Source organism: Rhipicephalus microplus, chromosome X, assembly GCF_043290135.1.
Source record: "Rhipicephalus microplus isolate Deutch F79 chromosome X, USDA_Rmic, whole genome shotgun sequence".
Lineage (NCBI taxonomy): Eukaryota > Metazoa > Arthropoda > Arachnida > Ixodida > Ixodidae > Rhipicephalus > Rhipicephalus microplus.
In genome coordinates this window covers 409,989,629-410,004,691 of record NC_134710.1, presented here as the reverse complement: position 1 = coordinate 410,004,691, position 15,063 = coordinate 409,989,629, and the positions used below count along the sequence as shown (strand labels likewise).

The 15,063-nt window shown below is 41.0% G+C and overlaps 1 protein-coding gene across 4 annotated transcripts in view; it reads left to right on the top strand.

The window, feature by feature from the left end:
• Window positions 1–14,821, top strand: part of LOC119160975 (cell polarity complex component crumbs) — a 234,921-nt gene extending 220,100 nt beyond the window's left edge. For all 4 annotated transcript variants that reach the window (XM_075880257.1, XM_037413268.2, XM_075880258.1 and 1 more), the window contains 3 exons: window positions 100–361; window positions 2,256–2,524; window positions 3,135–14,821. In XM_075880257.1, coding sequence (XP_075736372.1) covers window positions 100–361; window positions 2,256–2,524; window positions 3,135–3,362 — 759 coding nt within the window. In that variant the 3' untranslated portion in view covers window positions 3,363–14,821. The remainder of the gene's footprint in view (window positions 1–99; window positions 362–2,255; window positions 2,525–3,134) is intronic.
• Window positions 14,822–15,063: the final 242 nt, after the last annotated feature.

Sequence of the window (15,063 nt, the reverse complement as noted above, 5' to 3'; positions counted from 1 at the left end):
GTGATTGAATGGGTGCAAAAGCTTTTGCGGCACTGATTCCAGCGTTTGCACGGTACTTGCATGATTGTTTTTTTTTTTCCTGTCTTTGTGCCTCTTCAGTACCGATGTGAGTGCAAGCATGGCTTCGAGGGAACCAACTGCGAGCGTGCCCGTGACTTCTGTGAGAGTGCACCGTGCTTGCATGGTGCCACCTGTGAAAACGAAAGAGGCGGTTATCGATGCATCTGCATTGATGGCTACAGGGGTGATAACTGCGGTGAAATAATAGACTACTGTTTTGATCCTTCACCTGACACCCCGTGCCTCTATGGGGGACGTTGTGTGCCGCACGTGGGTGGCTTCATCTGTGACTGTGAAGGCAGTAAGTGTTTGCGAGCATCTGTTCATTCAAGTTTGTTTTGGCAAACTTGCAGACATGTGTTCTTGTACAGTCAAACCTTTATACAGAGACTTTGTGTTGGGGAAAAAAAGATCTTTTTTGGTATCAAATCTGTTTTATAAGAAAACAGGCAAAATCTATTCTAGTGGATACACTGTCACAAACAGGTAACAGAATTATGACATAGTGCAAGGAGTGTTTTTGAAGTGACATTTACAAACACTTGCACTGTGGAAACTTGTGAAAACCCATTGCATTTGAAATTCTGCATCTAGACATCTGTAGAATTTAATTTTCTCAGAACAGGTTTTATTAAAGTCAATTCAGTGGTCGTCTTGGGGAACACTTTTTATTTTGTGTGTAGTGTTTGAGTTTTAAAAATGGCTGTTGGCTTTGAGCAAAAGCTTCAAGTCGGAGGCTGTTACTGACCTCGTGAGATCATGCAACTGATAACCATGGGCTAACATGTTGGAGAGATTTGCATAGTTTTGCCAGAAGTATGAAATGGCAAGAGACACAAGCAGTGCACTGGGCCATCTGGTCAATAGCTGTACCTAGATATCGCTTCTCTTAAAGGGGCCATGACACGGTCACCCAACAATTTGTGGTTTTCAGTGAAAACTAGAAGTAGAGGGCCTGCTATGCCTATACAGGCATGAAAAATGGGCCATAAATGAACGTTTCAGTGCAACCCAGGCCGTAGAAGTTGTCGGCTGTAAATCTCTCACACTGTCCGTGACCACCATTTTGCCATGGTGCCTGCAATGTAAGGTGCTGCAATGAGTTGAGCCATCAACTTTATCACAGTTTCAGCTACTAATTGTTCAGCTAATTGTTCAGTTTCAATGCAAGCAGAAGAACACTAAGATGTCTTCATTTAATTTGCCGCTGGCCACTGGACAATATCGTTTGCCGGAATGCAGGCGCTTGCAGAGCCAGCTGCTTGATATGTCATGGCTCACGGGTGCATCAGTGTTGTCAGACTCTCGGACTGCTCTCATATTCTTAAAAATATTTAATTATAAATTAGGCGCTTGACCAAATGCTCTAAAATTTCTCTAGCTTATTTGCCTAATAACAAGAATTAACCCTTATAACAGATTATGACCAAAAATTGGATGTCTTGGACTAGTCGCTACTTCAACATTTTGCTACTAGCAATATATGTATATAGAAATTAAGTTTGTAGTTTAAGGTAATGGATGTAGCGCATTGGTGTTGCTAAACACTGTCATGGACAAGGCCTGGAAAGTGTACAGTGCATTCCGCTTATAACTGTGTCCAAGTGTCAAGAAAACCCCATCATTATAACCAATAATTGTTGTAAGCAGGTTGACAAAAAAAGAAGACGAAAGAGAAATGAGAAATTGTCATTTGCGATCAAGTAAGGTTATGCAACTATGTACTACTTGTTTGCCAAAAAGGCATAGTCTGTCAGCTTTGATTACTTCTATGAAGCTGGTGCATGTCTTTCTCAAGACCATCTAAGTGCTCTGTGTAGATGATATGTAGATGATCGAGTGGGAGGTCCTTCGTAAAAAAAATTTCCTGGAGGGCATGTATTATCTGCTGGGCCTCCTGCATTGACAGTGATTAGGTATGTTGCTCAATCGCTTTATCGCATTTGTCGCTCTCATCACTATCCCTAGCATGGCATAATTGGTGTGGAAACCCATTTGCTGCATGCACTTTACCTGAATTCATTTGCTATATCCAATACTGTGGCACTGGAGCATCATAATAGGTGGTTTGTTTTTATCACAGAAAGCATACAAAAGTGGAGGGTGCCATCGTTGTTTATTGTTATATCTAATATATTATAATAAATGGTATTGTTATAAGTAAACTTATGATGTTTTTATTGCCATTTGTGCAGCTGGCTATCAGGGTGCTCGTTGTGAGACAAACGTGAACGAGTGTGCGCTGGAGGTGACCCCTTGTGAGCACGGTAGCACCTGCGTTGACAATCCGGGCTCTTATGAGTGTCTGTGCACCAGTGGACGCTTTGGCCGGCATTGTGAATACAATGACACTTGCCAGCTCGAGGAGCCGTGCCGCAATGAAGCCCCTTGCACACCACTTGACGAGGGGCGCTTCTTCTGCAATTGCACACCAGGCTACCACGGGCTCACCTGCGCGCTCCTGGTGAGTGGACTGTGGTCAATACGATGAGGCTATGAAAATAATTTCAGTCTGCACTCAGAAGTGTCAGCACTCCAATAACAGGGCTTGGCTGTGTGACAGATTTAGGCGGTTTTGTGTGTTGTGACCATCCGCTACTTTAATTAAGCATTTAACAGCAGAAGCCAAAGTGCACAAACTGTTTAGCATCCTATCTGTTATTCCATCTTTCTGCTTTCTCAAGTATAGAATAAAGCAAACTAAGCACATCCCTGGATAACCTTACTACCTTTTCCCCTTCATTTTAGTCTTTTCTGTAAGCTCTACATGGCTGAATATTGACATGAATGTTTCAAAAAGAAAAGCATGTTCCGTGTTTGGTCCATGCACCCCCTTTTTCTGTATATTTCACCTGCAGTTGCTTTCTTCCAGTTGCGGCTATCTAGAGAAACTAAACTTCTAGCATCATGTCTCTTGCAGCCAGAAGTTTAGTGAAATCGGCATGAAAACCAATTTCACTAAGCTTCTGGCTGGTGATGCAAACAACTCTGAAGACTTAGTGCACTTACTTGCACTACAGTGTATGCTGTCGCTGGATGCCCACCTTTCACACTTTTTTTGCTGCTTTGTGCAGGTGAGCAGCGCTTCACTGGACAGCACAGACCTGAAGCTGGTTATTGGCCTCACAGTGGCATGTGTGTTCCTGCTTGCATTTATTGTTGGGGCCACGGTGTTTCTGCGCATGGCTAAGAAGAAGCGTGCAACCCGGGGCACCTATAGCCCAAGTAACCAGGAGATGTTTGGTGCACGAGTGGAGATGAATCCCGTGATGAAGCCTCCACCCGAGGAAAGGCTGATATGAGTGAGATGGACTGACAGACATACAGTGGTTTTGTTCCTGCCCACCACTGGTGGTGTAGCAGTGGTGGCAGTGGTGCTGCTGTGTCCTTACTCTAGCTTCACTTCTCTTTTTGAATGGCTCGTCTACTTCGAGAGATAGGTTATATTTGTTCAGCAAAGACTACGTAATGTTCTTTTAGAGAAGGTGTCACACTTTACTCATTCTGTGTGTCTTTGTGCTGGAAAGGCATTGTTGAACCTTTGAACAGCTACACACCTCTGGCAACAAAGTTCCAGCTTTGACTTCTTTCACTGAACTCCAGCTCGTGTGCCATGGTGTGAAGGATTCTGTTCATTTGAAAGCCAATATTCTCCTTCCTCTAGCCGGGGTGTTTCTCGTCTTTGTCTACTTTTTTAGCTCCGAGTCTTTTTTACATTCGTGGTTCTTTACCACCCTTTTCCCATCAGATCTATACAGATGGAATTTCACTCTTTTTCTTTTCTTTCCATCGTGACTCCTTAGCTGTCCTCACAAATAGACCTTTCCTTCTGTGAATCAGCACGCTATTTTCTTTACCCTTCGGTTTCCTTCAAGCAAGACATATTTTTTTTAAATATAAGGAGACTGTGTTGCTTATGTAAACTCTGCTGTGTGACTGCGTTACTCACTGTGAGTTACTCTATGATCCCGGCGGTGACCTTGCTCCAAGTTTCACAGTTTTTCGTTCATTTGTCTCACCACCTACTTTGAACAACTTTTATGTCAATTCTTACTGGTAGCATTCCTCGTTGGGTTTGTGAGCAGAACAAGCTTTGTTGCATCATTGTCCCAAATGGTCAACTCATCGCCACGAGGTCTTTAACAACAAACTTGTTTGGCCCGCACCAAGTTATGAAAACAAAGAAAATGACTGGGATCTTCATCTTTTGGGTTGCTTCAATGCTGACATCACCACTGCCATCATGGTTGTCTCGTCGCCATGGCAGCGGCATTGTGATCCCATCAGCACCGCATTGCCTTTTCAAGCTGTGCCAGAAGCTGCAGGAGAGCAGCTATGACTACCACCAGCACCATGGGACCAAGTGTGCTTGTGCTTCAGTTTTAATTCAAGAGCTTCTCGTGACACTGCTGTGCCGTGGGATGTGCATATTAACAGACCTAACGTGTGAAACGAACGGTCTTTGCTCTTTGACTGTGGAGGGTTCCTGGGGTGCACGGCAGCTCGCACTCAAGATGAGTTGGCAGTGTGCAGAAAACTGTGACAAAATGTTTTGAGCTCTGCGGCGTACTGTCTCAAATGTGAGTTCCTACAGTGCTATGATCAGTGAGTGCATTGCCTTAGGAGTGAAAGGCACAGACATCGCTGTCAACGCCAGGACTCCAGAGTGGAACAAAGTGGAACATACAGAGCTGAATGTTGCAGTAACATTGGCTGCTAGGTTTCTTTGTTAAAAACTAGCCATGCTTGTTTGTGTCACACTTGTTGGAATCTGCCTTTTTTACACATTGTCATTGACCACAAGAATAACTTTTCAGCCAATGAAATGCCTCTGTGAAGACATGTTGATCTACGGTCTCTTTTTAGAGATGCTGTTAAGAAAGCACTGTTACCTGATACGGAGATGTATGGGTGCATTTTTCAGATTTATATTTCTGTTCACTGCTTGTATATTACTTGGAAATAGGGTCTGATATCACTGATGCGCTGTCCCTCATTCCGTCCAGCACACTCACTGTGCAACTCTTGCCAAAGCATCTATATCATGTTGGCTTTCTGTAGATACTAAATAAATGCTATGATAGCAAATATATTGTGTACAAAGCAAACATTGTATAGAAGGTGCAACATTTGCTTGCCTTCAGAGATCACCATAGCTGTTAGCAAGGCAGAATAAAGGAGAAAACAGAAATGGCACAAGACAGTGAAGATGATCAAGAATACTAGCGTCACGTAAGGCAGGACAGAGAACTAGGCAAAACAATTCATTAGTTGCTTTGTCTGGCTCTGTCCTACGAGTGATTTTAACTCTTGACAATGCTGCACCAGCTTGTCCGCACTTTAACAGTGAGAAAGTATGTGCAAAAGTTTGCCTAATCCGGGGGAGAAGCTTGTAATATTTGTGAAGTTCTTGCAGCTGCCAGGGAGGAAAGTTTTTCATTTGGAGTAACAACACATTTTGGTTTATGTCGTGGGAATTTTAGCTCAGACAGGCTGTGGTGAGTGCAAAGACTAAACTCGCAAGAGTGCTAAGGCCTGCAGTTCGATTCATAGCGCAAATGAGCTACAGTTTTACTTTGGTGTTATGTTATAAAGGGATGTTAGAATATTCTATATTAAGTTTATTAAAGTTAACATGTCTCTAAGCTTTTTCCGCCTAGTATAGTTGTTAAAAGATTGGAAGCACAAAAAGTTCAAGTTCGGCAAATCTTATCTTTTCAGAGCAATATTGGTGTGGTTTGTCACATAGGCAGTAATAGTGCACATCTATGCAATCTGCTACTTCATTAAGAAGGCCAAATTTTTTTTTGTGCTACGAGGTGGACCGATTGGAGGTTATGGGTTACGGCAAGCGTTTTGTAGGCACTGCAAAGCCATAAATGAACACATGAACCTTATGGAGAATCGTTTTGCCTCTAGATGGAGTGGCATGCTTCTTGTAGCGCCTTCTGGAGGTCTTGTCTTTTACTGTCAAGAGTGCAGTGCCAACTAGTGGCAACATTCCTTCAATCAGGTCCTACAGTTTCCGTTTAACTTGTGGATGATGGTTTGAATGCTATACAAATTGAAAAAATAGTTATTTTCTCCTTATTTTGAAAGTATCACATTTACTCGCGTAATGAACGCACTCGCATAATAAACGCACTCCCAACTTTAGTCGTCAAAACTTGGAACCCCCCCCCACATAATAAACACGCACTCTACATTCATCCGCTGCAGTCCCGCTAACCGACACATGGCACCTTTGTGCCCGTTGGATCTCTTCCGTTTTCAATTATTATGCAGACCCCCCTCTGCCACCCCGGCTTGCTCCCCCCCCCCCCCCTTTCGCCGCTGCCGCGCGCCATATTGTTTTTCTTTTCATCTGTGCGTGGCACGTTCCCAGTATCTTTTAATTATCTGTATGCCACAGGGGTTCACGAACTGTGCGACCACGTTGCAGTGGTCTAGTGGCTAAAGCACTCGACTGCTGACCTGCAGATCACGAGATCAAATCCTGGTTGTGGCAGCTGCATTTTCAATAGAGGCGAAAATGCTGTAGGCCTGTGTGCACAGATTTGGGTGCACATTAAAGAACTCCAGGTGGTCGAAAGTTCTGAAGCCCTCCACTACGGCGTCGCTTATAATCATATGGTTATTTTGGGATGTTAAACCCCACTTATTATTACGAACAGTGCGAGTGTAGATACATTGCAGCTGATAAGCACACAGCGAGCGAAGGTCGCAAAACTGCCCGCGCCAAGCGATGGGCGCTTCCTGCAAGTACGAAACTTTAAGGTTCAACTACATGCGCGAAATTTTCGAGTGATAACGACAGGATTTGCTCTCACCATGCATGGCAGTTGCAAAGGGCCATTTATCACCATCGCGTCGCAGGTTTCTGGAATACCAGTAAGAAAAATCGCTTGTTGCCCAAGAAAGATTGTGATTATTTTCGTGATATGGTACGTGGCACCCCCCGATTCTTGCTTCATTTGCAATTTGCCGTTCATGCTTGTCATCCGCACATGCTTCAGGGAACGCAAGATACAGCCTACCTTTTCTAACTTAATTATCTTGTGAACAGCAATGCGGCAGCTTTATTTTGTCATTATTCTTATGATCGATGGTTTGTTTTGATGCTTCGGTGGTAGCTTGCTGCAATGTTGGTTTCTTGCTACAATCTGTATGGCGTCGTCGCAGTCATCGTGCGAGGTTGTTGCTAAGTTGGCAAAGTGCGTTGTAGCGCACGCCTTTGGTTGCAGCAGATAACAGCAGATACCACTGTTCCCGTAAACGATTAAGTGATAAGTTAGCCGTGAAGCGCTTCTATTGTGTGTGCAGGCGGCGCGGGGACAGCTAGCTGAAGATAGTGCCATTGACCACCGATGGGGAGTAATATGCAACAAAGAAGGTGTTTACAAACAGTTTATGCGTATGTCAATTGCAAAAGGCTAAGCTACCTATCTCTTTTTCTGCATCACCTCATTTTTTGCTCATCTCGAAAACGTTTTCATAAAATTTGCCCTGCACAATAACCGCACCCCCAACTTTGCTTAAATTTTTCGAAAAAAAGGTGTGTTCTTTACGCGAGTAAATACGGTATACTTGAGCAAAACAATTTTTCACTGATACTACCAATCGTTGTATTCTGCAGCTGTAACCTTCATATCTGGCTTGAGTGAGGAAGCGATATTTGGTGAAAATAATAAATTTGGGACTTTCAAAATGCTGCATTACACTGATTACTTTGTGTCAAAAGTCAGAATACTACCAAAATGCTTGTAAATGAAGTGTAGGCACAAAGAATTTTGCGTTTTATAGGAAATTTTGACATAGAGACAGTTGACTGTTTTACAGTACACTCTCGATAAATGAAGCCTGAAGAGGCCAGAAAAATGTGTTCCGTTTGACGCGCATTCCGTTCAGTGAGAAATGAACAAAGGTGGAGAATCCAAGCACAAAACCAATTTTGCTGGCGGCACTTGTTCTATTGAACTAGCAGTTTTGTTTAACTGATTTTCATTTACTAAAAGTCTACTGTACTTTCTTTGAGGCAGATTTTGTTTCGGGGGGAGGCAAAAAAAGCTCACGCTAACTTGTCAGGTTTCTTGTGCTTCATTTTGGTTTTTGTCAATGCTATCATACGTGTCATTGCAGCAACTGTGATCAAGAATCTCTTTTTGCAGTTTCACACTTCTAAATTGAACCATTATCAAACACTTCGCCGAGGTGGAACAAGCTTCTGCTTTATCTTTGACTATAGACTTGTGCAAATGAGGCAATGGCAGAGCAGTTGCCCGTTTGGCATTTGCTCTTTTCTTCATGCTGTGGCCTTTCAAGATCAGCACTTTATATGTGTCAATTTAGTATGCCAAGGTAGTCAAATAAATGTTGTTGAAAAGGAAGGATGGTGTGAGTGACAGAGTGACATTGAGGGGGCACGATGCAGTACAGGTGTGCTCAGAACAGAATTCTAGATGTACTGTATTTTCATTTTCATGGGCATTCAATGCACAAATGTTTCAAGCTAATGCGGCTGCAGCTTTGCTATGCATCTTGCATAAAAGCGTTTACATAACTTATTGTCTGGTATTGATTCTTGGCATTTTTGCTTTGTTTTTTTAGCATTACATACCCCGAGAGCTGTGAAAAAAACATTTTTTTATAATCTGCATTTCAAGGACCTGCTTTGTTAAAAGTTAAATGTTTGCTGTGTTATTACATATTGGCCGATCAATATCAAGGTATACTTGAATCTCTTATAGATGTCATGCTTTTGGCAATCAGCAGCAGCAGTAACAAAAATGGGTTTATTGTAGGCAAGAAATGTTCGTTTTTTTTTACTAGCTCTTTACCATGCCATGATATCCATCTTCACCTTGTTTGTCCTCCATAGGCACAGAGGAGTGTTTATTATTGGGGTCGTGATCCTTTATTTTGCCAAAGATTTTGACTGCGCCAGGAAGAAAAAAAAGCTGTTCTCACTTTATTTGTTCTGAGAACATTGTGGCCCAAACATATCACTTGCATAATGTGCATACCAATTTTAAGAAGTTTTCGTCAAATTGCACACTTTCCAGATTATAAGTGTTTATGTGTGTATTTCCAATATATTCCTGCTGAAGGTTATTACGGTCCTCTAACTGCTCAGGGAGGCTAACGCTGCACAATTTTTTTGTTTGTTTGCTTGTCACCATGCATATACTTCAGGAGCACTTCTAATGTGAAATGTGTTCGGCTCAGCTACAACAGTTGCAACATTCCACTGCAGTGATGATTTGGTCTGGGGTTTCGAAACTGTCATTGTGCGCAGTGTGAGGTACGGTTAGTACAGTAATTTATTTTATATTTTGCTTATCCAATGTCGTCATGCAAGCAACCACATGGCACAAGCCAAAATTCTCTTTCCACTCAGATTTGTGGGTTATAATCATTAAACTATAGATTTTTTTAGCACTGCTACATAAATTGTAAAGATGGCACTGACTGTTGAGATGATGTGATACAGGATGTTCACATTAGCCAAATGTGGCTCTGATTTGGCCTACTTTGAATGCAGCTGTGTGTCTTATACTTTTGGTCCTACATAGATGCTTTGCTGCTGAAGTCTCTGTGATTACTGTGCACTTTAAAACTGAACAACGCACACAACGGCAGTACATTGTGTGTGCATGTTTCTTTTCTACATTTTTTTTATGAATGCTCATATGTTAGCTGTCATTGCACATTGGTGTTAAACATTATGCTGACACAACAGTGCTTCATGGCCGCAGTATCTTCGGAAGATGCATGGTAGCATACCATTGTTAAGCTAGTGCCTTGTGGTAACTTGCATGCAGTTTGAAGAGAACGTGGTGCAGAAGAGGTGATCTTGTCTACATGGCAAATTTCTGATGATGAAAGCAACCAGTTGTGGTTCGTAGTGCTGTGAATGCTGCTTGTGTTTTGCTTGGCACATTCCTGCTTACATTTAAGCCATACCCAATTTTGTGTTGGTAAATGCATATGCAAATATAATACGAAATGGTTTGCGTGCAACTTATGATTAAAAAAAATCGATGTAGAGCATGGGCTGGATATGAAGATATCTTCACCAGATTCTCTCTGGCCCACTTTCTTCAATGTAATACCAAATGAAGTTTTGTTTACACTGCCGCTATGCTCACTTATGGGCAAATTTAACTTTAGTATGATCTATTCATGCATTCTGATTTGAAGGTGTTAAGCTGTGTAAATGCAAGCCATGGTGTGGTTGTTCATTTTATACTTTTTAAAGAAATCTATTTACTATAGACACAAGAACATATTCCATCTATTTAAATGAATGCAAATAAATGTAGTAATAACCGTGCTAGCTGCATTTATATTGGTGATTGTCATGCTTGAAATGTTTATAGAAATTTACTATGGGTGTGTAACTTGTGCATGTTTGTCTTATTTTTTGTCCTCAACCGTGATGTGTTGCTTTTCAAGGCATCATTGAGCTCGCACGTTCTTCTGACGTTCTCGCTGTTCATTTCTGATCTAAAGTCAGTTTGCCTTTTAGCCAGTAGTGTTATAGTTTTGATATGTGAAGGATTTTTAATTTGTAGCTGAAGTGAATGGAGCATTGCAATTGAGTAAAAATGAAACCGCATTAATTTGACTCAAAGCAGTTGTCACATTGAAGGATAGTTTCGCCCTTATGCAGGCTATAGAAATTCATTCTTAGTTTTGTTATTGAATAGCAAAATTTGTTACAGCGACTTGAATGAGGTGACAAGTTTCTCACACGATATTGCTGATACTGTCTATGTAGAACACTTGCCAGTTTTTGCAACTTCATCGTTCTCAAGTGAATGCCTGTCAGAGGCAGGTTCTGTGGCAATTGCTTGAAAAAAGGCCCACCACTTAAAGAACTATTGTGAAGTGTGTGTGTATATATATATATACATATAAGTGTACATTCCTCATGAATTGCATGTCTTGCATAAACAGACAGCATGCTTGTACCCATATTTGTTGTGTATTTATTTTTTTGTTTTCCTTTATAGATGTATGAATTCTATGATGTGATTTGGCAGATTCAACACAGTTTGTTGCATGCAGTTTCCAACAAGTGCCTTTATAGCAATAAATAAACTGCCACTGAACTGCTCCGTGTGTTTGTATTGAAAGCACTGTCTTTTTTTTTAAGGCTTGTGTTCAGATGAGCAGAAAGAAAGAAATGTTATATATAGTACGTTGTATGCACGGGAATCCTCTAAACGCATGCTGGAGGCTTCCTCTAGGGTTCACATTTGCTCTGGGGTTGTACCAAAACACCAATTGAGTTTATACATTGGAAAGAGATTGCATGGACAAAGCTGTTCACACAGAATATGTCAGTGATTGATCAGCTGCTCTATTATTCGCTTTTGCGATTTACCTTTATATCAATAAGGCTGCAAATGGATGCTGACCAATCACAAAGTGTTTGTATGTGCACACTGTTTTGTAACCATGGCTCTTTGCATGCATCCATGCATAGCATTGGACCAGCCATGTGCAAATGCTGCTGTTTCAGAACTGAGCTGGAAGACACCTGGCATATGAAAATAGCACACGTATTCACAAATGGACTGTTGGGATTGTGACAAGCTGGAGTTAATGGAGCATGCATTGAGAAATATACAAAATGTTCAGGCGTGGAAATGTCATCAAAAGTGAAGGCATAATAACTGTGTTTCGTAATTTTGATTTTCCCCATACTCTGGCTTTCCAAGATGCCAATTCTGGCAGCAAAATGATTAAAGCATGTGTATCAAAGAGAAAGGCCAAGCGGGAAGTCATCACCCTTGAGGCTGATTGATGTTATCTTTAAAAGAGAAGGGATACTCTTGGTAGTAGTGTGGCTAATAAAAATCTGATAAAATGGCAGATTAAAACAAAAGGTGATAACGATAAATATTTTATAGCATTTATTTGGTTCAAAACGAAACCATTGGTGGTTGCACGATTTAGCAAAATTGCATATTTTTTATACACAAAGAAAACTTAATATTAACCTGGGTGTTGCACTGTAACGTCTGTACATGCATTTCTGAATTGTTTAGTTTGTTTATTTTGCATTGTAAAGAAGAATATTACACAATATATTTTGGACAACCATCTTGACCGTGGTTTTTTAACTAGCCCAACTTTATATCTGCAGCTTTTAGTAGAGGCATTAGAATGATTGTAAGCAAGAAAAAAAGAAGAAAAAGCTGGACTCTGAGCACATACCTCAACGAGAAGTTTAAGATTGAAACCATTGCTTCTAACTGCCTCTGGCAGCAACCACGATTTGGCATGTCATGTGCGATGTCAAGAAGTGTAAGATCACTGCTGTGCCATCTGTTGAAAATATTCTAAATATAAATGCTTGATATACAAATCTCTCCTAGCTCTGTACACTTTTATACCCAACATGCACCTATGGCACCGGTGTTGCAATTTCTTTGTTTAATGGCTAACTCGAGAATGGGAAAATTGGCGTACACATACCATTCATTTCCATCGACCTCTAGAAACCCTTATACCCTTGTTACACAGTCAGTGTAAACTGCAGTTAACGTAACTGCAGTTATGTGTAACCACAGTTTGCTTATGTTACACGCTACGAGAAACCGGGCTTATGTCGTTTACCGCGATTGTAGGAGATTGTGCTTGACAACCTTGGTTTGGTGGTTAATCGAGGCAGTGTCTATGAAGGTGGTGTAGCCGCCTTAACTGAGGATACTTTTGAGCGGTGTAACAACAGCGAACCATGGTTGGCACTAACCGAGGGTCAATGCGGTTAACTGTGGTTGATCGTAACTGTGTTTAATTTGCCTTTATGACATAGATCTCACTTTTATCACGTGAGTGTTGCCACACTGTTGTACATTTTTAATTGGAATACAAATTTTCTACTACACTAGATGCACCCAATTTTACAACTTGTCATAGAATGCATGTGATTTAACACGCTATGCTTGATTTCTGCTTAAAATTTGGTGCTGTGGTTCTTCAAGCAAGATGCAGGCTTAAGTTGACGGGTCAGACGTTTTCGTCACTTTCATTGTTCTGGCCAAATGCTACTTTTTCACTGTTAACAGTAATATTTTATGTTTGGCACATTAATTTAACTTGTATTTTACACCATGCATAAAGCCAATGCCTTAAGGGTGCAGTCAGTATTGGGCATGTTAGTCAGGTGTCCAATTCAAAGAACTGTACATACATACCAGCTATTGAAGACTGGCTGGAAATATATTGTATATGCCAACAAAACAGCAGTGCATGTTAATAGAAGGGGAAATGGTTGAAGTTCTTTACAGAAAAATAAAAAGTGAAGGCAAGGATGTTATCCAAATCAGTGACTAGTTTGCTGCCCAAGCTTAGTGTCTGAAAGATGAACAAGGGAAGTTGGGTAGACTGAGTGTGATAAAAGCTAGCTTTGTAGATGACTTGGCAGAGAAAGATGTACAATATAGCATTGTGTTTCTCTCTTTGTACAATGATTTTCGAATGAACTTATTTGAGTGGAAATAAAACAGTTTTCTAGGCTATCATCTACAGTTTAATTACCTTTCAACACTGCAAGCACATTTGTCGATACAGCAAACTCACACTGCATTACACTTTCTTGAATGCATTACACTTTTGTTGTTCTTTTTTAATGCAGTTGGTATGCTAACACATGTGGAAACTCGTGGTACACACAAGTAGCCGAATCTGTATCTACTGCCTTACCCTTCTTTCTTGTTAGGGCTGGGGCAGTTGATGATCATTATTATTGTACCTTCAATTTCTTATAAATTATGTGTGTATGCACAATCTGAAACAACAGTATTCGAATGGTGAGTGTCAGTGAGGACGAACTCTACAGAAAGGCATTTGCAAAAGAGTAGCGTCCCCTTGCTCCTACAATGGCAGTTGCAACACAGTAGTTGCAAGTTGCAAAAAAAAAGATAAGTCTGGTGATAGTTTATGCAAAGGTAATAAAAGTGCTTTGCTACTGCACATGAATTAAGATGCTCCAGGATAGTCATTGGCACAGTCTTCAATTTCTCACACACTGAGAAATCCCTTGGGTGTTTGGCAATGTATATTGTAGAAGAGAAACATGTGAAACATGTACTGCTTTTCTCTGAATTGGTTTGAGCCAAACGTTTCTAGAGTAAATAAATGGTGTTGCATATATAATCGTGTGTGGCATTTTAACTCCGTTTTTTCATAAAGTACCTCCTTTTTGTATTAGTGCATTGTAGCAAGGATATTGGCGAAGCTTTTCTGATAGAGCTCGCCCTCCGTTACTGACAATATCGTTTTATTTGAAACGTGCAAGCTGAAAATGGCCACTATGAGCGTTCATGTGTGTAATAATGTAAAATAATTTACTACTTTTCTATGAAACAATGATAAACATGAACAATTTTCTTGACCACAATGTACGTTGTGCATTCAATCTGCTTCAAATACACTGTTGAAGGAACAAAGTCTTTGACCGTAGGTACAAAGTTATGCCTCTAAGAAGGGTCTCTACGAACAGCTTCTGCCCATAGGGACCTGGTCATGTTGTGTATTAGTGTTATAGAAAGTAAACCTTGTCTAAGTTGTTGCCACTTTTCTTCCTGCGATATCGCTGTGTTTAGTGGACGCAGATGAGTGGAGAGATGTCGAGCTTCCCTGCAGTGTTTAAAAAAAAAATGCCAGTCTCCGGAAGTGTTCACGGCCTAATCTGTAAGCAATAATAACAAGATGTACCAGCATGAAATAAAGGTGATGTGTTAGGCGATTTGTGAATGCCTGTTTGATGCAAAACTACAGGATTGTGGCGTACGTATGTGGACCTGTGGTGCCTGTGCTGCTGAGGGTCGATCAATATCAGTTGGGCTGTCGTTTGGGTAATTACTTGAGCCAACGCTTCTACTTATGATTTGTCATGTGTAACTCCGGGAAACACATACGGTATGCTCAAGTTGGAATGCTAATGGATCCAAACTGGCGTTCACCTGACCGTATTGTCGGAGTAGCTTA